Genomic DNA, 23329 nt, shown 5'->3' with positions numbered 1-23329 from the left:
AGAAAATTTTTTTGGGAGGTTTACCGCCGTTGATGCACCATTTTTTACAACACATTATTTTACATGTTACATTAGTTATTCATGCCTGTTGTTTGTGTCCTTTATGACGTGACTAAAACAGTTAGTTTCCGGGTTGGAATGATTATCAATTTTGTTTGACTGTGAGACAGAAAAACAGAGTCAAAAAAATCTCACTCCTCTGCGCATGCACAATCGGGATGAGATTCCGAAAAAAATCGCACTCCTCTGCGCATGCTCAATCGGGACAAGATTCGGAAAAATCTCACTCCTCTGCGCATGCTCAATCGGGACAAGATTCGGGAAAAAATCGCACTCCTCTGCGCATGCGCAATCGGGACAAGATTCGGAAAAAAATCTCACTCCTCTGCGCATGCTCAATCGGGACAAGATTCGGAAAAAAATCTCACTCCTCTGCGCATGCACAATCGGGATGAGATTCGGAAAAAATCTCACTCCTCTGCGCATGCACAATCGGGACGAGATTCCGAAAAAAATCGCACTCCTCTGCGCATGCTCAATCGGGACAAGATTCGGAAAAAATCTCACTCCTCTGCGCATGCACAATCGAGACGAGATTCCGAAAAAAATCGCACTCCTCTGCGCATGCTCAATCGGGACAAGATTCGGAAAAAATCTCACTCCTCTGCGCATGCACAATCGGGACAAGATTCGGAAAAAATCTCACTCCTCTGCGCATGCACAATCGGGATGAGATTCGGAAAAAATCTCACTCCTCTGCGCATGCACAATCGGGACGAGATTCCGAAAAAAATCGCACTCCTCTGCGCATGCTCAATCGGGACAAGATTCGGAAAAAATCTCACTCCTCTGCGCATGCACAATCGGGACAAGATTCGGAAAAAATCTCACTCCTCTGCGCATGCACAATCGGGATGAGATTCGGAAAAAATCGCACTCCTCTGCGCATGCTCAATCGGGACAAGATTCGGAAAAAATCTCACTCCTCTGCGCATGCACAATCGGGACAAGATTCGGAAAAAATCTCACTCCTCTGCGCATGCACAATCGGGATGAGATTCGGAAAAAAATCTCACTCCTCTGCACATGCGCAATCGGGACAAGATTCGGAAAAAATCGCACTCCTCTGCGCATGCACAATCGGGACAAGATTCGGAAAAAATCTCACTCCTCTGCGCATGCACAATCGGGATGAGATTCCCGAAAAAAATCGCACTCCTCTGCACATGCTCAATCGGGACAAGATTCGGAAAAAAATCTCACTCCTCTGCGCATGCTCAATCGGGACAAGATTCGGAAAAAATCTCACTCCTCTGCACATGCTCAATTGGGACAAGATTCGGAAAAAATCTCACTCCTCTGCACATGCGCAATCGGGACAAGATTCGGAAAAAAATCGCACTCCTCTGCGCATGCTCAATCGGGACAAGATTCGGAAAAAATCTCACTCCTCTGCACATGCGCAATCGGGACAAGATTCGGAAAAAAAGTCGCACTCCTCTGCGCATGCTCAATCGGGACAAGATTCGGAAAAAAATCTCACTCCTCTGCGCATGCACAATCGGGACGAGATTCCGAAAAAAATCGCACTCCTCTGTGCATGCTCAATCAGGACAAGATTCGGAAAAAATCTCACTCCTCTGCGCATGCTCAATCGGGACAAGATTCGGAAAAAATCTCACTCCTCTGCGCATGCACAATCGGGACAAGATTCGGAAAAAATCTCACTCCTCTGCGCATGCACAATCGGGATGAGATTCCCGAAAAAAATCGCACTCCTCTGCGCATGCTCAATCGGGACAAGATTCGGAAAAAATCTCACTCCTCTGCACATGCTCAATTGGGACAAGATTCGGAAAAAAATCGCACTCCTCTGCGCATGCTCAATCGGGACAAGATTCGGAAAAAATCTCACTCCTCTGCACATGCGCAATCGGGACAAGATTCGGAAAAAAAGTCGCACTCCTCTGCGCATGCTCAATCGGAACAAGATTCGGAAAAAATCTCATTCCTCTGCACATGCGCAATCGGGACAAGACTCGGAAAAAAAAATCTCACTACTCTGCGCATGCTCAATCGGGACAAGATTCGGAAAAAATCTCACTCCTCTGCACATGCGCAATCGGGACGAGATTCGAAAAAAAATCTCACTCGTCTGTGCATGCTCAATCGGGATGAGATTCCGAAAAAAATCTCACTCCTCTGCGCATGCTCAATCGGGACAATATTCGGAAAAAATCTCACTCCCCTGCACATGCGCAATCGGGACAAGATTCGGAAAAAATCTCACTCCTCTGCGCATGCACAATCGGGACGAGATTCCGAAAAAAATCGCACTCCTCTGCACATGCGCAATCGGGACAACATTCGGAAAAAATCGCACTCCTCTGCGCATGCTCAATCGGGACAAGATTCGGAAAAAATCTCACTCCTCTGCGCATGCACAATCGGGACAAGATTCGGAAAAAATCTCACTCCTCTGCGCATGCACAATCGGGATGAGATTCCCGAAAAAAATCGCACTCCTCTGCGTATGCTCAATCGGGACAAGATTCGGAAAAAAATCTCACTCCTCTGCGCATGCTCAATCGGGACAAGATTCGGAAAAAATCTCACTCCTCTGCACATGCTCAATTGGGACAAGATTCGGAAAAAATCTCACTCCTCTGCACATGCGCAATCGGGACAAGATTCGGAAAAAAATCGCACTCCTCTGCGCATGCTCAATCGGGACAAGATTCGGAAAAAATCTCACTCCTCTGCACATGCGCAATCGGGACAAGATTCGGAAAAAAAGTCGCACTCCTCTGCGCATGCTCAATCGGGACAAGATTCGGAAAAAATCTCATTCCTCTGCACATGCGCAATCGGGACAAGACTCGGAAAAAAAATCTCACTCCTCTGCGCATGCTCAATCGGGACAAGATTCGGAAAAAATCTCACTCCTCTGCACATGCGCAATCGGGACGAGATTCGAAAAAAAATCTCACTCGTCTGTGCATGCTCAATCGGGATGAGATTCTGAAAAAAATCTCACTCCTCTGCGCATGCTCAATCGGGACAATATTCGGAAAAAATCTCACTCCCCTGCACATGCGCAATCGGGACAACATTCGGTAAAAAATTTCACTCCTCTGCACATGCGCAATCGGGACAAGATTCGGAAAAAAATCTCACTCCTCTGCGCATGCTCAATCGGGACAAGATTCGGAAAAAATCTCACTCCTCTGCACATGCGCAATCGGGACAAGATTCGGTAAAAAATTTCACTCCTCTGCGCATGCTTAATCGGGACAAGATTCGGAAAAAATCTCACTCCTCTGCACATGCGCAATCGGGACGAGATTCGAAAAAAAATCTCACTCGTCTGTGCATGCTCAATCGGGACAGATTCGGAAAAAAATCTCACTCCTCTGCGCATGCTCAATCGGGACAATATTCGGTAAAAAATTTCACTCCTCTGCGCATGCTTAATCGGGACAAGATTCGGAAAAAATCTCACTCCTCTGCACATGCACAATCGGGACAGATTCGGAAAAAAATCTCACTCCTCTGCGCATGCTCAATCGGGACAATATTCGGAAAAAATCTCACTCCTCTGCGCATGCTCAATCGGGACAAGATTCGGAAAAAAATCTCACTCCTCTGCAGATGCGCATTCCCTCCAAGATTCGGAAAAAAATCTCACTCCTCTGCACATGTGCAATCGGGACAAGATTCGGAAAAAATCTCACTCCTCTGTGCATGCTCAATCGGGACAAGATTCGGAAAAAAATCTCACTCCTCTGCGCATGCTCAATCGGGACAAGATTCGGAAAAAAATCTCACTCCTCTGCACAAGTGCAATCGGGACGAGATTCGGAAAAAAAAAATGTCACTCCTCTGCACAAGTGCAATCGGGACGAGATTCGGAAAAAAAAATGTCCATCGTCTGCGCATGCACAATCGGGACGAGATTCAGAAAAAAATGTCACTCCTCTGCACATGCGCAATCGGGATGAGATTCGGAAAAAAATCTCACTCCTCTGCACATGCTCAATCGGGACAAGATTCAGAAAAAAATCTCACTCCTCTGCACATGCTCAATCGGGACAAGATTCGGAAAAAAATCTCACTCCTCTGCACATGCTCAATCGGGACAAGATTCAGAAAAAAATGTCACTCCTCTGCACATGTGCAATCGGGACGAGATTCGGAAAAAAAAATGTCACTCGTCTGCGCATGCACAATCGGGACGAGATTCAGAAAAAAATGTCACTCCTCTGCACATGCACAATCAGGATGAGATTCGGAAAAAATGTCACTCCTCTGCACATGCACAATCAGGATGAGATTCGGAAAAAATGTCACTCCTCTGCGCATGCTCAATCGGGACAAGATTCGGAAAAAAATCTCACTCCTCTGCGCATGCTCAATCGGGACAAGATTCGGAAAAAAATCGCCCTCCTCTGCACATGCGCAATCGGGACGAGATTCGGGAAAAAAAATGTCACTCGTCTGCGCATGCACAATCGGGACGAGATTCAGAAAAAAATGTCACTCCTCTGCGCATGCACAATCGGGACGAGATTCAGAAAAAAATCTCACTCCTCTGCGCATGCTCAATCGGGACAAGATTCGGAAAAAAATCTCACTCCTCTGCACATGCTCAATCGGGACAAGATTCAGAAAAAAATGTCACTCCTCTGCACATGTGCAATCGGGACGAGATTCAGAAAAAAATGTCACTCCTCTGCACATGCACAATCAGGATGAGATTCGGAAAGAATGTCACTCCTCTGCGCATGCGCAATCGGGATGAGATTCGGAAAAAAAATCTCACTCCTCTGCACATGCACAATCGGGACGAGATTCGGGAAAAATCTCACTCCTCTGCACATGCATAATCGGGACGAGATTCCATACAATTTGACTAATTCAGAGCTAAAGTAATGCTAAACTGCAGGTTTGTGGTCTGATTCGTGTTCAAAGTATAAAATTCAATTGTAATCAAGTAGCTCCGAGATCATAAATAGACAGACAATGTGAACCAAATGCTTAACCCCGCTTTTTGCTTCATGCATGTGGGGCAAAAATTGTTGGTATGATGTCTCTCGTTTTTACTATGACTGTACTTACTTGAGCAAGCCAAAGATGAATGCATTGAATCGCATAGTGTTCGTTGACAACTCCAACATCTGGCTCAACTGGGAATACAGGGCATTCAGAGCTTTGGTGGAAGTACCTTGGAAGACATTTGGGGATAAAGTGTGGATGAGGATCAATAACATATAATGTCTAGCACAAGGGATGTACAAAATACCAGTTATTGTACCCCCATCATCTTATAGAATGCACAAAGACCAGAATTATATAGCATCACCATTAGGGTGGTCCAAAAAACATCGATCTCTCCGATTTTGATGCTCTACTGGATTATTGGGGTTAGAAATGGTCTAAAACATTCACCCACCAAATATTTTCGCTCAATTCCATCTAGAAACTCATACACACTTCAATTGAAATATGGCGTTTTTCACCAAATTTGGCTAAATGAGAACAATCCAATAGCAACCTAGGGTGGAAAAAGTACATGCACTTTAGTACAAAAAGTACAAAAAGTACAAAAAGTACATGTACTAAGCCATTTTGTGGTTCATGACTTTTTGCATGCGAATTGCGCCTGTGAGTGTGAAATCATCATGGTCGAAACATGTTTGACAATGCTTGAAACATGTTTGAAACGTTCATACATGTCTGACTCGTGTTTCGACCATGAGGACTTCACAGGGGTATGTACCATCAATGACATTATTTAGGAAAAAAATATTTCTAAAGTCTTTGTAAGCCTCTCAACATGGACGATTTTCATTAAAATTGACCAAAATGACAAATTTATATGTTGAGTGTGTATGAGTTTATAGATGACTCAGATGCAAAATATTTTTTGGGTGAATGATTTAGACCATTTCTAACAATAATCCAATAGAGCATCAAAATCCAGATAAAAAAGTGTTTTTTTTTGCATTTTTGGACCACCCTAATCACCATCTTCATACTATTCTCAAAGATTCAAAACCAGGGAATCAGAATGCTTCGTACAATATTAATTCAAAGCGACGCCTGTATTTGTATGATCAAAATACTATTAATAAATGAATGCATGCGTCTGCAATTAAAATGCAACTTCAGTCCCTTCGTGCACTGTCCGTAATGTATATGCGAATTGTGCTGGAATTTTGGAGGGATGGGCAAAGCCAAAACGTGATGCAAATTTATTTTTGGGAGTGTTTGAGGCAGTGGTCTGGCCAATACACCGTCCAAATAACGGAAAGAGCAATTTGTATGATAAATGAAGGTTTTTGTATGTAATTTCGGTTTTAGCCAGAGTTGTCAAGGCAAATCGTGTGAAAATACAGAAGGGCCACCCATCATCATCAATGAACGACTATGGCAGGCACCAATTGCAGGATAACACAACACGGTACTTAATTCCCATCATTACAACACGCCCCACTGACGAGTCCTTCCCATTTGTTTGGCAATAACGTGAGTTCACAGTACAGCTCACATTTGGCATAAAAATAAATAAATAAATAAATAAATAAATAAATAAATCTCAAAATCAAACTTTGCAAAGAGTGATCCAGTTTTCACACAATATTCCAAATACATGTTACTTTCCACATTTGGCATCTACAAAATATTTGGTTATCAGTAGCAGAAGATACATTCAACAAAACCAAAAACGTATATAATAAGTGCCTTTAATTTTTTGTTGAGATAAAAAAAAAACCTGGCCATAAAACTCTTCAAATCTTTTTGCAAGCAACACCACAATGAGCATATAGATTTATATAATTATATAGTATAGTTCAATATAATTGTAAAAAATATAGTTCTGTATAATTACAAAAAAATGAACAATTACTGGAGGGAGTGAAATGTAGAATCAGTCAATTTAGATTCCACACTTGCAGCATTACCTGGCTGTGTTGAGGCTTCCACCACATGCCACAAACTATTCTTCCTGCGGCCCACAATGAAGTCGAGTTGAAAGGGCCGCAGTCCATCACCAAGTGCCCCAGCTATCGCTGGGCACAAGTACTTCAGCAACAGATGTCCCACGTTAGGGCAAATGGCAGAGTCGCCCATCTTGGCCTGCATTGCAATCCCACACGTGACAAGAGGCAGTGTGTAAGAGGGTGCCATTTATTTTGCAGATGTTTTGTCATTTATTTATGATTACAGCATTTTTCGTACTGTGACACCAACTACCACTGTACGAAGTGCTATTGTGAATGTCTTGAGAATTACGAGTCTGAAAATGAAATACATGAACAAAACCATAGAATGAAGACACACACACAAGTTAGTGGATGAAAACACGGCATTACAACCTGCTACAAAAATATTAGACATAGAAGGGATCTTGAGAGACATCTGTCTGCAGATGTCCGAGATGGATCTGTCTTTTACCGACTCATATCCGGCCTAAGTCCCCCAGCTCTACCTGGGCTCTGTCCCCCAAATATTCCTACAGGTCGCACAAGATCTGCCAGCAACACTCTTATGGTTAAACTGCCAAAATCAAGACTCTCTGCTCACCTTCACTCCTTCATTCCCCTTTTCTCCCACCTCTGGAACAAACTCCCTCACTCTCTTCAATCCCACTCCTCCCTCCAGGTCTTTAAAACAGCTGTTCACCACCATCTCTTATCTTCCCCCATCCAAAACCTTGATCTTTTCTACCCCCGTTAATTCACCCCAAATCCACTTTTTTTGAAATAGCGACCTCTTTCCTGGAAGTTCTATCAGTTTCCATGTGTTTTGTACCTCTCCCACCCTCCCTCCCCCCTTCCCATGCCTCCTCCCCCCGAGCCCTCTCCCTCCCACGGATCTCCCGATGTCCCTGTTCTCTGCTATTGTACTTGTGTGCTTCCCTCTCTCTCCCCATCTTGTCTCCCGCTCCCTTTATTGTATGTTTTATGTGTCCGTTTGTTTTTTTTGTGATTGAGGTTAGCTCTTACATGAGCCTCGATCTTGTATACAAATTTTTTTTTTTAAATCTATGTGTTTTGTCCTTGACAGACAGAATAAACAGACAGAATGAGTGAGAACACAATAAAGGTTGTTATCTCAATCCTATGGTCCGGATCATTGGCTAACTAAGCAACACAACACCTTGGTTAATTTCCATCCAATTTTGTATATGTACTCAGGGTACCCATGGGCAGGTCATGAGCACAAAATAAACCCCTCACTCTGCCCCACCCCTCACGAGGATGTGGAGTGGAGCCTAAGTTAGGGTGTACATTCATATTTGTTCAGGTTTGTTGATATATTTTTAAACTATTACCTATTGCTTCCAAGCCCGGTGTTGGCTTAACGGTTAAGGTGAATGGCTTGAGACCTCAGGGTCCTCAGTTAGAGCCCCTGTCATCCTGTTGAATTAACACCAGGTGGGTTGATCCTTCCGAGGTTATCAAAATGAGTAACAATGAATGAATGAATGAATGAAGGATCTCCGAGGTTAGCAAAATGAGTAACAGTTGACTGGTAATGGGGGGCATTGCATCAGCGGCACAGCTGCACCACCAGGATATGATGCAGCCAAGCAGCCATAGGCTGCAAATGAACCACCACCATCACCACCACCTATTGCTCTCCAGTCGTCTCATATACCCCAGCTTCTGACTTTGACTTTCGATCCCTGGTGAGTTCAGCTATTTTTGCTCCTTCGTCACGGCTGCTGTTGATATGAATAGAGATCGCCTGACCTGTGAAAGTCACCTCTCTCTAGAGTCTCTTGAGCTTTTTGTGCCTGCTTACTCTTTCATTGTGCTCAGCTCAGTTTAATTGTGCTTACTCTTTCATTTCTGATTCTGCTCATCTTGAGTATTGCAATCAACACGTCTGTGTGTTTGTACCTGTTGCTTTTTTCAACTTTTTTACATTTCTCTTTATTTATTCTAAATTTTGCTTTTTCGTTTTGTTTATTTTCCTCTCTTTTATCCCTCTTTTACTCTTAATTTCTCTCTTTATTTATCTATCAGGTAGAAGTAAATTCTTACATTTTCTTTTCTTTTTTGTAAGGCTGACTTCGTTGCCTGGATTGGTTTGAGGGTAGAGGAGGAGTAGCAGCTGAAACCCTAATCCTATCCAAGTTCCACCTGATGACTCTGTCTTTTCTTGTTGCTTATTCAGGTTCCTTCTGATGACTGAATGAATGAATGAATGATCGTTTTTAAGGCCATTTTCCCCGCTAGAGCGGGGGTTAGCCTTGCGGGCCCCATGACAATCATGGTTCCCTATTTGAGGCAATGTTTTTATGGCCGGATGCCCTTCCTGCCGCCAACCCTTAATCGCCTCTTCGATGCGCAGGGATACGGTGTACCTATTCTAAACCGGGATACACACCGTGATCATTCATCCCAGCAAGCTGGTACTCAATTTGCCGACCTCGGAAGGATGACAGGCTGAGTCAACCCCCCTGGCGTTAATTCAGCGATCGACCGGGATTCGAACCCAGGATCCTAGGATCCCAAGCCGGCACCCTAACCGCTCAGCCAACACCAGGCTTATTGTTGGCTGATGTCACAGTCACCGACTGTGACTTATTGGCTGATGACTCCGATGCATTATTTGGTCTTTCATTTGATTTGTCTGTGAGTCGGAAGAATAACTCGATAACATGTACAGCTTGAATCACCAAAATTGGTTTGTGCGTTTCTCAAACTTCATCACCAGGAGAGGGTCATGCACCATGTATGCTCAAGTTGTCTGTGAGAAGGATTCCTGTCATGTGCAACCGGAATTGGAACAGCCGACTGTGCTTGCATGTGGAATGAAGGTTGAGGAGCTGGAAGCATTTCCCGAGATTCTGCAGATAAAAATAGAGGATGTGAGCTCCTTTGGTCTGGCGGAAGAGCAAAGTGACCAGCCCAATGGTTTATTTGTGAAAGTGGAAGTGAAAACTGAGCATGACATTGTCCACCTGGAGCGACCTGAACCAAATGATGCTGAAGCTTCTCACCTCAAAAACTCTCTCCATGAAGGTTTCTGTCGACGTCTACACATTTTGATTTGAATAGTTTGATGACGAACTCTGGTGTTAAGAAAAACAACACCACGTTATGATTTAATTGCTTTAAGAAATAACCACGTCTTTAAAAAATGTCTCCATGTCTCTCGGTCCCTGCTCTCAAATGTTGTGTTTGTGTCCTTCCCCCTCTCTCCCCATCTTGTCTACCGCTCCCGATGTTATTTGTTTTGTGTGTCTGTTTGTCTTTCTGTGTGATTAATGTTCGCTCTTTCACGAGCCTTGATCTTGTATACAAAAAAAAAAAAAAAAAAAAAAAAAAAAAAAAGAGCTTCTTATTGTACAGACAGACATGATTATCGTAATACTTATCTGCAGGCCTTTGGCCGTGTGAGTGAATATAGTCCTGCAGCAAATCAAATATCATATATTTTTCCTTGTGAGCTCAAAGATGAACTTGTCCCAAGACATTCACAAAATGAAGTGGTGTGATCAATTTTGCGATTCCAGCTGCTCTTACTGTCCAGTTATTCGGCCAAAAAAAGAAATCCAGACACAAACATGGATGGGACCATCACAATCTTCAAGCACCCCGCCTATGGCGGTGGTGTTAGTAGTAGTGATGCAATCACCCCTCACCTTTAGGCCCGGATCACGCGTGGTCCCAAAGTGTGCCACGATAAGGTCAACAGCAGAGTTCACTGCCTGGACCAAGCCTAAGAAAGAAAACAACAAAAAGAATGCAAATAAGTCAACAATTTATTAATCCAAATTTTTTTATTAAGTAGGATATGAACATTAATTGACAGTAAAGGCTGGTGATAACTAACAAACATTTTGTGCAATGGTTTCATTCTACTGTGACTGCCGTTCACATCCAGAGTAAACGAAACGAAATGTAATCCTGAGAATTTCGGGTGGAACCAATGTTTGGTTTTTTCAGCTTTTCCTCCACACAGTGGCACTTTGCAGTTTCACACGCTTCACGTGGAAACCCAAATTTGCAATTGGTAATGAAAGTGCTGCCACGCTTGCGCCTAACTTTGCGGTCGGCACTACACTTGTGTAGCTGGTATGTAGTGACCAGGGCGTGGAGGTCAGGATTGTTTTCCTGGTCTGGAATGTGACAGGTAATCCTTTGCTGGATCCAGTCCAGGACTTTGCTCGGATCGTCCACACCGATGAAGGGTGCATCATGTATCCACAAGAAAACGTGATAGTGAGGAGCTCCACGTGCCTGGTATTCTTTCTTCCAGTAGAAATGGTCTACGCTGCCCAGAACTTCACCTTTGACAATTACCCTCTGAAAGAAATTGTGAAACTTGAGAGAGATTACTACTGAGACACTGATATGCGATATGGGGTCTTCGGTGCACAGCTTCCCTATGCTGTAATTCTTAGGGACATCGTTCACAGTTTTGGGGTAATTGATGATGTCGGGTGACTTGTACTCTGCACAGCTGAAGGTGAGGAACAGTGTTGGGGTACCCACCTTACGTACCATGCGTTTAAGCTCACCCTTTCTCATAGACCAGTACTGTTTCGTGCCACGCACAGAATAAATCATCGTAGAGAGATTGGTTTTGAGCTGTTGATCACTGGTCTCTACATTGTGCAAGATGCTGCTGACAGACATAGGCACGGTCTTGGTGGACTTAGTCACGTTGTACACACGTTATGCATCTGTCTCATTTCTTTCTGCCAGAGTAGAGAGAAGACATATTGTGGATCCTTTCTGAAACGCGAGTCCTTGTTCAGGAGGCGAGACTTTTCATGCTCAGAGTGAGAGAGCTTCTCCTCGCGTGGATGATACTTTCCAAAGTTACCATCAGGAAACAGTCCTGGAAAGCACATGACATCCAGGTACTTTTGACGATTGTCCAGTGGATCTTTGCCTTTGTCAACAAACATCAATAAAACAGTGCTGGAATCTTTGACATAGCCTGAGATACTCATGTGGAGTTTCTTCTTCTTTACACAATAACAACCTCTAGCTTTCAGACCGTAGAACCAATCATCTTGAATTTTTTCACACCTTTTCCACTTCAGAACTTATACTTCACTATAAAGTTTCACATCGATCAATGAAGCGGTAATGTAATTTTCAAGAGATATAATTTTTTTTAATATTTACGTTTAATTATTCAGTGGTGCCATTCCATGTGAGCTATCGCAAATTTCAAAAGGGCATTTTAGCATGCCGACATGGGGAACATAATTGTGAAGTTTCCATTCGATATGATCAAAAATGAGGGAGGAGCTAGGTTTTAAAGGTTTATGCTTCAAAACGTCATTGCTCCTAAACCATGTGACTTATGACGTCAAGCTCGCTGAACTTTTTGTTCGTCATGGGTATGCGATCATACATGTAAAGTTTGGGCTCGATCTGTTCAGCCGTTTCGGAGAAAAAGGGTTTTAGTGTTTTTCACGAAAAAAAAAATGGTGGCTGAACCACATGACCTATGGGGTCAAAAATAATTTAAACCCAAATTAGTTTTTTTACTTAGGTCATGCAAAAATAATTCTATTCGTGGGACCAAGGGTTCTATTTGTCGAATTCTAACCTCATAATGTTAGCACTTTTGATATCCTAGATTAATATATTTTTGGTCCCAATGCAGAGTTCTTTAGAATGAGCCATTATTCAATTTCTTTCCATTGAGCCGTTTCGGAGATATCAAGGGGCAAAGTTGAAGGTTTTTTCCAAGATGGCGCCCATACCACGTGACCTATCACATCATAATTAGCAGGAAAAAATCTACACCTCTCGCCAATCACTTTGTGAAAATTTAGTGTCAATCGGACCAACGGTTGCTGAGAACGTTGATTATAAATTTTTGGACGTGGAAAATAGTGGTGGAAGAATACTAAGAAGATGAATAATAATCTGCACAGTTTTAATAGGTATTCCTCCACATTGTATGTAGCGGAAACCTAAATAGGCAAAGCCTACAAAGAAAATAAATCCTTTAGAATTACCCTTTATAACCCTTTAGTATTACCCTTTAGAACCCTTTAGAATTACCCTTTAGAATTACCATTTAGAATTACCATTTAGAATGACTCATTAGAATTACCCGTTCGAATTACCCTTTGGAATTACCCTTTAGAATTACCCTTTGGAATTACCCTTTAGAATTACCATTTAGATTACCCATTAGAATTACCCTTTTGAATTAATTTCTAGAATTACCCTTTAGAATTACCCTTTAGAATTACCATTTAGAATTACCCTTTAGAATTACCCTTTGGAATTACCCTCTAGATCTAGAATTACCCTTTAGAATTACCCTTTAGAATTACTATTTAGATTACCCATTAGGCTTACCCTTTAGAATGCTTCATTAGAATTAACCTTTAGAATTACCCTTTAGAATTACCATTTAGATTACCCATTAGAATTACCCTTTATAATTACCCTTTATAATTACCCTTTAGAATGAATCATTAGAATTACCCTTTAGAATTACCATTTAGAATTACTCTTTAGAACCCTCTAGAATTACCCTTTAGAATGCTCATTTAGAATTACCCTTTAGAACCCTCTAGAGTTACCCTTTAGAATGCTCATTTAGAATTACCCTTTAGAATTACCCTTTAGAATTAAAATTTAGATTACCCATTATAATTACCCATTTTGAATTACCCTATAGAATTACCCTCTAGAATTACCCTTTAGAATTACCCTTTAGAATTACCATTTCAAACCCTTTAGAATTACCCATTAGAACTCTTTAGAATTACACTTTAGAGCCCTCTAGAATTAAACACAGTAGGTTAGAAATGTCCTTTTGGTTCATTTTTGACGGATGGACGGATGGAAGGAAGGACAGAGGCAAACATTGAAGTGGCTTCACCGCTTAAAATAGGTGGTCCCATCAGGGTGGTTTATGTCATGCGCAAGCTAGATACTGATAGCATAAAAACTGACCTCTCTTTTCAGAGACGTCCATGGAGAGGGACATTGTGGAGGCTTCTGGTGAGAGGCAGAACTCCTCAGGTGGTTTTTCAACCATGGAAAAATATTCAGGGTTAAAATCCTTCAAAAAAGAATGCAGCTGAGGTATAGAAAGGCCTGTAAGAGACAAAACAAATAATTTAAAAAGTACCCAATTAATTTCTGTGTTAGAGTTGTAACTGAAAGATGAAAATTACAACAACAATTATGGTGCATTGAAACGAAGACCAAACAAAAAAGTAATCAAATTATGAAGAGGCAGGTGAGTTTCTCAAGCATGAAAATGAACTGGCAACTCAAAAAAGAGCGTTAGGCGATGAACTGCAGGTGCTTTGGTTAACATTAAAAACATGCACTGAAGAAGTCATGTCAAGTATACCCTCACTGAGGGCCTGTGAAGCAGGTCTGCTCAGTCTGCCTTGATGTGGGGGATCTGGGCCCCGTGTGGACCCAAATCCAAACCCCATTCGTGCACGCCGCATTGCAGACCATGAAGCTAGGAACCCAGCCATGTCAGAACAAAGAGTCAGCACAAAGAGAGGGCAAGAGGACATGCATGAGTCATCTTACAGCTTTGGAAAAAGTAGTTCACAAAATGAACTATAGAAATCTCAGTAATTCTGAAATTGAACATGTACCACATACATTTAAGTACGAGTATGTCACTTATTCTGAATGAAAAAAATGTCTCCTTTATTTTTTTAAGAACAAAACAGTCCATAAAAGTGAAAAGACAATCCATAAAAGGTACCGTGATCGGCCTCTTGGCAGTTGTAACTTCGCACAGATGTTGCTTTATAATTTTTTGACACCTCCCTCTCCGGCCATCGAAGCGGTGTGTGCTGCACAGTTCCACAGCTACACTCCTTCAGGAAGGCTGTGCACTCTTCTCTATTCCTAACACGAACATCTGAATGATTAGTGGTGGTACACTGGCACAGTGGGTCTTCGCTGGCTGCTTGGGAAGGCTGTGAGGACCAGCTGCTGCCAACTCGAATTGCCAGCAGTTCAGCTGGACTCCGAAGCTTGACTATACGTTTATCTGTAGAACGGGGTTCTGCTGCACTATTACTGCATTTTGCTGCATCTTGTTGAATTGTTGAAGAGGAGCCTCTATCGACACAAAGAGGATGCTGAGTGTGATTATTAGTTGTAGGCCTTGAAGTTTCCAAAAGGGTGGTGAAAACCTTTGTTTCTTCAATGGCACCTGCTGGGGATGCGCAGTGTTTTGGGGAGTACGAGGAACTGTGTGGTGGAGGCAAGAGTTGTTCAGGCCACTTAGTTTTCTGGGGAGACACTAAACTGAATGAATCTCCATTGATGGGTGACAAGCTACCGAGAAGTGACGGTGGACGCCCTCGTGGAGGTGATGGCCAACGAAGCTGATGTTGCTGCTGAGGTGATCTATTGAAGGGGTTCCCTCCAACTCCAATGCAATTTTCACAACTGCATCCTTGGACGTGTCTTGTTAACAATGCGCCATCTCCCTTACCAGGCATGTGCTGCAAATTGTTACTACTTTCTTCATTACTCCGATAACTATCTGGTGACGAAGAATGTTCACTCTTCTCTTTAACAGGCACTCTATCACAGTGTTCAAAAGTGGCAACTTTCGCCCCATGTGGCTGACCATCTACAAGTCTGACTGGAAGGTCTGAGGCCAGAGTTGCCGACTGCTGGAAACACTGTCTTGGCACTTGCGTAGGACAGGATGATCGAGAGCGGCTGAAGTTGTGGTGCAGAATGAACGGTTGGATTGGTAGGGTGGTTGGCCGATGGCTCTTGGAGAAGACCTCTGGCAGGGTGTGGTCTGCATTTTGCAGTCGTGTCGAGAAGCATAGAGAAAAGGAAAAAGAAACAACATGAATATTCGAAAAACAAACATTATATTTTTATTTTTGAAAAAGTTACAAAGGGTGACATTACCCAAACTGTACTGAAAACAAACATGTGAAGAATGTACAAAAATTATTAAACATTAGGTACATCCACAGTAATGCCTTCATATATTTTTCCTTCATTGTATTCTGAATACAATCTCCATCTCTTTCAATGCATTTCTGCCAGAGTTTGACAAAAGTAATTTTAGGATAACAGCAAACAACTATTTACCCTGCGCTCACGAAGCGAAAAGCACAAAGCACGGTTAGGCATTCGGTTGCGTACATGCGTGTGATGTCTGCATTTTTAAAAATTCATTTTCACGGCAACCGTTGGTCCGATTGACATGAAATTTGTACCATAGGAGCGCCTCCTCCTGTATAATTTTTTAATGATAATTATGACGTCATAGGTCATGTGGTACCTGAGCCATCTTGGAAAAAATCGAAAAACGTTGCACCATTAAATTTCTGAAACTGCTGCATGGAAAAAATTGAAACATGGTTCATTGTCAAATACTCCCCATGGGGAATAAGATATGTTTATGATGTTATCATCGGTACCTTAATGATGACGTCATAATTCGACAAGTGCAATGCTTGATTCGCTCAGTATGAATTTTTTTTCTCTGCAATTCTTGGTCGGATTGACAGCTAGGTGTTGCTTTGAGATGAATGGACAAAGTGAAAAAATAAACACATAAGTAACTAGAACGGCACTCGTAGAGCGCATCCCTCCACCAGGCTGACCGGTTTACCTTTTGTATTCCACTGATAGGCTGGATCTGCTGACTTGAACCAAAATCGACTTGTCTTGTTCTTGTCATCTAACCAACTTGTCCACCTAGTTTTGTCATAAGTTATCCACAACTTTTTGAGATATCATGTTATACATCGTTTTTGGCCCCATTTCTCAATGGTGAAGAATTACTCGAGAAATTTAAAAAATTCTCGTATTTTTGTGTTCGGATCCGGATTGGGATCTTTTACAAAATTGAATCAATTCGTCCTTGTCAGTTGTCACACACCCAACCTGACTACCAATTTTCATCCAAATTAGCCCATAACCTTTTGAGATATTGTGCTATATATAGTTTTAGCCCTATCACTCAATGGTGAAGAATCACTTTTTAAAATTATCGGATTCAGATTCGGATCTTCACCAAAATCAAATCACGTCTTCCTCATCCTACAGCCAACCTGTCCACCAAGTTTCGTCTGAAACTTTGCTTTTTGAAATTTTTGCAATCCACAACATTTTGAGATATCCTACTCAGACAGACAGACAAACAGACAGACAGGTGTGAAAACAAAACCTCCGTCCACCTTTGGAAGGTAGCTGGAGAGTTCATAGAACATGATGCCTCATGGAGTGTTACTTCAATTTTAATAAAATAACGATTTTAACGATCGGTAAAAAAAATCCGAATGTCCAGTGCTATTGAAGTGGTCCAGAAGCAGTCCTGAATATGACCCTGATACACCACTGCCTTGAACCTGTATTGAAATTGAAGTACTGCAAAACTGAAGTTTTTTGGAAGTATTATTATAGGAGATTTGTATTCTACAGCCTTCAAGTATATAATTCAATTTAACTAAAATAAAGATTATAAAACTAGTTTAAAAAAAATTAATTCCTGTTTTACCGCCATTTTCCGCAGTGTTGATTACATCACCTTATCTAACACATTACATTACAGTTATTTGTGCCTATTGCTTGTGTGCTTTATAACGTCCTTAAAGTAGTAATTTTCCTGTTTGGAATGATTTTCAATTTTGCTTGAATACCAGGCAGCCAGACAAAGTAAAAAATTTTTATCTTACTCCTCTCTGCGCATGTGTGACCGGGACAAATTCCGAGCCAACGTATGTTAAAATGAAAGATTTGTCTTCCTATTCACGTTCCGATTTGTGTTCAAAATATAGCATTAAATTTGAACAAGTTGTTCCTCGATTATAAACTGATAAGACACAGACGGATGGACATCACACAATTGCTTAACCCCACTTTTCACTCCGCGTGTGTGGGTTAATGAATATATCATAAAAGGCCTTCTACAATAGCAATCCAGTTTAGACAAACTGATCTAAAAATAAAAGTTGCCTCACTCACATTATCAAACATGCGGTTGATTGAAGAATATACTTTTAAAGTTATCACACAATGCCATGAAACAAGAAGTGGTTCGACATAATCAGTCGTTGTTTATGACATCACACATATATATATATATATATATATATATATATATATATATATATATATATATATATATATATATATATATATATATATATATACACAGTCACGTGAAAAAGTAAGTACACCCCATGTAAAGTTTTGACTTTTTCAACATATTTCAACACACAGCTATTTGATATTCATTTCAACAATATTGATAGAAAAAGGTGATATAATATAACAAATATCATGAAACATTTACATTTTGTAGTCCATTGTATAATTTAAATAAACATAAATGCAAATTTCGCATGTGGAAAAAGTAAGTACACCCTTATAATAATAATAATAATAATAATAATGCATTTATTTTATATAGCGCTTTTCAGGAAGCCCAAAGACGCTTTGACAGAGTGCAAAACATAATGCATAGCAAAATTTTTGCCTAATACCCTTGGCTCTAATAGGTGGTATTGCACCCTTTGGCAGAAACAACCTCAAGTAGGCGTTTCTTATAACTGTCTACCAGTCTCTGACATCGACTGGGAGAAATTTTTGCCCACTCCTCCATGCAGAATTCTTTCAGCTGTGCGATGTTTGAGGGTTTCTTGCATGCACAGCTCGTTTCAAATCCCCCCACTACATCTCGATGTGATTTAGATCCAGGCTTTGACTTGGCCATTCCAGAACCCTCCATTTCTTTCTTTTCAGCCATTCCTTGGTGGATTTACTGGTATATTTAGGGTCATTGTCATGTTGCAAGGTCCACCTTCGGTTGAGCTTCAACTTTCCGACAGACGGCCTCACATTATCCTCAAGCACCCTCTGGTACAATGAAGAATTCATAGTGGATTATATGATGGTGAGCTGCCCAGGCCCTGATGCAGCAAAGCTGACCCAAACCATAATATTTCCACCACCATGCTTTATAGTTGGTATCAGGTTCTTGTGGTCAAATGCTGTCTTTGGTTTTCGCCAAACATGTCTTCTGGTACTGTGGGCAAATAGCTCTACCTTTGACACATCTGTCCAGAGCACATTGTTCCAGAAGTGCTGGTCTTTGCCTAGGTGTTCATTGGCAAAATTTAGTCTTGCCCTGATGTTCTTCCTGGGCAGCAAAGGTTTCCTCCTCGCACACCTCCCATGTAGATCAAATTTGTGTAGCCTCATTCTAATGGTAGACTCGTGCACTTTGACATCAACAGTGGCAAGAGCTACCTGTAGGTCCCGTGATGACATTCTGGGGTTCTTAGAGACTTCTTTCAGCATCTTGCGGTCTGCTCTCGGGCTGAACTTGCTGGGGCGGCCTGGCCTGAACAAGTTGGTAGTTGTTTGGAATCTTCTCCACTTGTAGATGATCTTCTGGACAGTCGAATGATTGATTTCAAATTGTTTGGAGATCTTCTTTAATCCCTTCCCAGACTCATAGGCATCTACAACCTTCTTTCTGAAGGCCTCAGAGAGCTCTTTTGATCGAGGCATGGTGACGCTGCACACTTCAACAACAAAGAGCAAACCAAACTAAACGTCTGAGGTTTAAATAAGACAGGTTCCTCCAAGATCCTCTCTAACGATGTTCTAATCATTTGCACCTGAGCTGGTGCACCTGATTCTAATTTTAGGTATTTGAAGTAGTGATAAATGTAGGGGTGTACTTACTTTTTCCACATGCGAAATTTGCATTTATGTTTATTTAAATTATACAATGAACTACAAAATGTAAATGTTTCATGATATTTGTTATATTATATCACCCTTATCTATCAATATTGTTGAAATGAAGATCAAATAGCTGTATGTTGAAAGATGTTGAAAAAGTCAAAACTTTACATGGGATGTACTTACTTTTTCACGTGACTGTATATATACATATATATATATACAGTATATATAACTGGACTTTGTGTTGAAATTACAACAACCAACTCACTTCCTATTAACATGCAGTATAAGTAAAATGAACCAGTGAATAGGCAAATGGAGACATGTTAAGCATTCACACTTCAATTACGGTACCGAAAGCAGTATGAAAAGAAAACTTTTAAACTTCGTCGTTCCAATACAAAAGTGTGAAGTTTAAAAAAAAGACTTTCACCAAGGAAGCATTATGTAAATAAAATCACACCTGTTTACTCTACAATGCTTTGTCATTATTCATTAATAAATATGCATAGCGATAACGGATTGCTTGAGCTTTGTTGGGAGGTCACAGGAGTAAATTTAAAGGGTGACCCGGAAACAAGGAAACTGTAAGTGTTTTGTTACATTCGGTAAATGGTTTGTTACATCTAAAGGGCTTCAATTTGTCGGTGTCATCCTTGTAACAGTGTAATGACGAAATGAGAAATCGACTGGTTGGCAAGGGTGGCGCACTGTGCCGGCAGTGCTTGGAGGGGAAGGAAACAAAGCCAAGACAGGATGGTGAGTCACTCGAGGGAATCATCCGAGTGGGCCTGAGTGGGGCTTGGGGACATGCCGAGGCCCTACAGTCGCAAGTAGCCATTCAGTACGTACATCCAGCAAAGCACTGAAAGGGACAGGAAGTGAATCATTTCAATTCCTACCTTAGGATTATGAAACCCATAACAACTCATCGACATGTGAATGACATGCCAATTTCGGATTCACTTCGCTTGCTGTCGGAGGCGTGGAAAATGCACTTTCCTATGTCGCACTTCCTGAATATACGTCATGGGTCAGTGGGGTGGGAGTAACAACTGGCCCACCATGCACGCAGACACTGCTCTGAGGGCCTCATCTGTCCAGGGTATAGAATGACGTGGGAATTGCCTCGTACAGACGATTGCGGACAAAGTACAACAAAACGTTGTATGTACGAGTTATAGGCCGGAACGGTGCTTTGAGCTTTGGCATGTGGCAGCAACCAAATAATATCAAATAATAATAAATAAATAACTCTTTCTAATCATATGTTTTGACCTGTCTGTCAACTTTGGTATATTAAGGGTGTAGTATTGGTGAACAGGTGATTTATTTTTATTTTTTTTTAGTTTTTTTTTAGCTGAACAGTTTCCTTATAGTCTTATAAACAAGAATCATGCTATTAGAGGTCATAGAAGTACCCCTAATTATTGAAAAATTTCCAAATTTTCTAACATCATACATGCCCCTCAATAACCGGAAGTATAATTATTTGTTATAACTTTAATTTGCATCATTCTTTTGGGCTGAAATTTGAACAGGATATTCAGAATATCACTTCCTTTAAAATGATGAAGGCTTTTCTTTATAGGAGTAGCCATTGTGGATTTATTGAAGGACAACCAAGTTTTATCTGGTAATTGGCATAATTAGCTAATTAGTGAACATTTGACATAATTTCACAAAATCCTCTCATCAGGTAGTAGAGTAACACATGTATAATACATGTACCAAGTTTTGTGTGAAAAGAATGATAGGTGACGTAGAAGATAGAAGTAGAAATGTGTTCTTTGTTTTTCCTTGTTTTTTATTGACGGTCTAATTTATGCAAATTATATGCATGTAATATGACAAAGAAGCGTTGAAACTGGTCTGAGTTAAAGCCAAGATTATATCTTTCAAGAAAAACTGAAAATTAGATATTAACTTGACTTTGTTTTTGTGTAAAGGCCTCTCAAAGGTACCTATGTAGTTTTCTCAATTTTTCACCAGTACTACACCCTTAAGTGCAGTTTGGGGTAGTGCACCATGGAACTCTCATATTGAAAGTATAATTTATGTCCGGAGAAGTCCTCGTGATATACGTGTGCGGATGAAGGATTCTCAAGGTCCGGAAGTGCCACTCTTGTCTGCAAAAGGATCTCATTTTGAGCTTTTTGTATCCACCTTTATCTTTCGTCCAATAGACAAATAGAGCACCACCTTTCTTTGTTTTACTCTCTCTGCTTCTTTCCTTCCATCCTACCTTTGTTCACCTATTTCAGCAATCTCTTTTTTTTTTAAATTTGACCAAGCCAGTCTTTTCTCAAGGTCCATTTTTCATGTCTATGTAGTAACTCAGTCCTAGAGCTGACATGATAGCCTCGCCTCGAAGCTGTCTAGACTGTGTTCGAATCCCAACCCAGCTATAAAGTGTTATCCCAGGTAAGGTGATTCATCAATGTGTGTGCCGTCCCTAGGATGGACGCTAAACATGCATCCCGCCTGCCAGCATGCGTTGGTGCATGTTAAAGATCCCATGGGATCCTTCGCAAAGTGTAGGCGAGTCATCGCCGGCACCTTGAACAAATTACAAATTCCTTCCCTAAACAGCAGAGGGCGCTGCCCCACGCCCTCAGCCAATGATGCTACCCTGCAGCCTATTGCTGCATATGGATGAAGAAGAAGCACAATCCTAATCAAGGATTTCATGAACATTTCAGGTCTTTGTTGAATCTCTTTCTCCAAAACTGCTTTCTTTTGTCAAGTTTTCTTTGGCTATGGCAATTTTCTTTCTAATCTCGTTATGACATTTAGAACCCTGAGTCACCTAGCCACCCAGAAACTGAAAACCTCCGCCCTGCTGCGGTTTATGTCCATTGATGGTAAGCGTCAAGCTTTTACCTGCATCTCTCATCATCTTGTTCTTCTTCATATTGGTTCTCATTCCATATTATTTAGATGTTTGAAGAAGGGTCTCCATAAGCCATGGTAATCCTTATTCTCCGTTTGCTATATTGGCCTGATTGTGACCCTCACTGACTTCATCAGCTGACCTCCAACCTTTATTCCATCATCATTATCTTCCATTGTTCCTTCCAGAAATACCTCTGTGTGGAGGTTGAAGAGGATGGACAGTGACAACTGAAGTACAGTGAAAACTATGGTAACAGATACATTATATCTACAGCTGCAGAAAAAATTACAGTAAAACTGCAGGGAAAACTACAGTGAAAATAATGGTGAAAATAACGGTGAAAATGTCACAGGTTGTCCTTCTTTATAGTATTGGTCTCATGGCTGCCTCAAGCCAACCAGTTACTATCGTATTTTGGCCAGTCCTGCAATATTTATACTGTATATAATATGAATACGCATTGCGTAGAGTGAGAGCTTCGTCGACAATGGTCAGTCGATCGAGTACGCAGCCCTCGCAAACATCTGTAGGCCTAGGCCTAGCTAGGCTAGGTTGTTTGATCTTGGGCTTAGAATTAAAATTCAAATTAATTTTATTGAATGGATAGATTTGGATAGAATGCAGGACTTACATACTGTAGGCTATATAGTCTAGACTTCTAGTCGACTGGACCAGGTACGTAGGTCCAACTGGCAGGTACGTACTGAAATCGGTGTACCTGGCTTAAATG

At 41.3% G+C, this 23329-nt stretch overlaps 1 protein-coding gene across 2 annotated transcripts in view; it reads right to left on the bottom strand.

Annotated features, from left to right (window-relative positions):
• LOC137421092 (uncharacterized) overlaps window positions 1-23329 on the bottom strand; it is a 64633-nt gene that overhangs the window by 13514 nt on the left and 27790 nt on the right. The window contains exons 3-8 of one of the 2 annotated variants that reach the window (XM_068106803.2): window positions 14731-15789; window positions 14359-14475; window positions 13953-14096; window positions 10661-10737; window positions 6966-7140; window positions 5119-5224 (exon numbers count right to left, since the gene is read on the bottom strand). In XM_068106803.2, the coding sequence (XP_067962904.2) occupies window positions 5119-5224; window positions 6966-7140; window positions 10661-10737; window positions 13953-14096; window positions 14359-14475; window positions 14731-15789 (1678 nt within the window). The remainder of the gene's footprint in view (window positions 1-5118; window positions 5225-6965; window positions 7141-10660; window positions 10738-13952; window positions 14097-14358; window positions 14476-14730; window positions 15790-23329) is intronic. The other variant, XM_068106804.2, reaches the window with a different exon arrangement.

This window comes from Myxine glutinosa, chromosome 2 (assembly GCF_964187855.1).
Source record: "Myxine glutinosa chromosome 2, kmMyxGlut1.1, whole genome shotgun sequence".
NCBI lineage: Eukaryota > Metazoa > Chordata > Myxini > Myxiniformes > Myxinidae > Myxine > Myxine glutinosa.
This window is presented reverse-complemented; position numbering and strand designations above follow the sequence as displayed.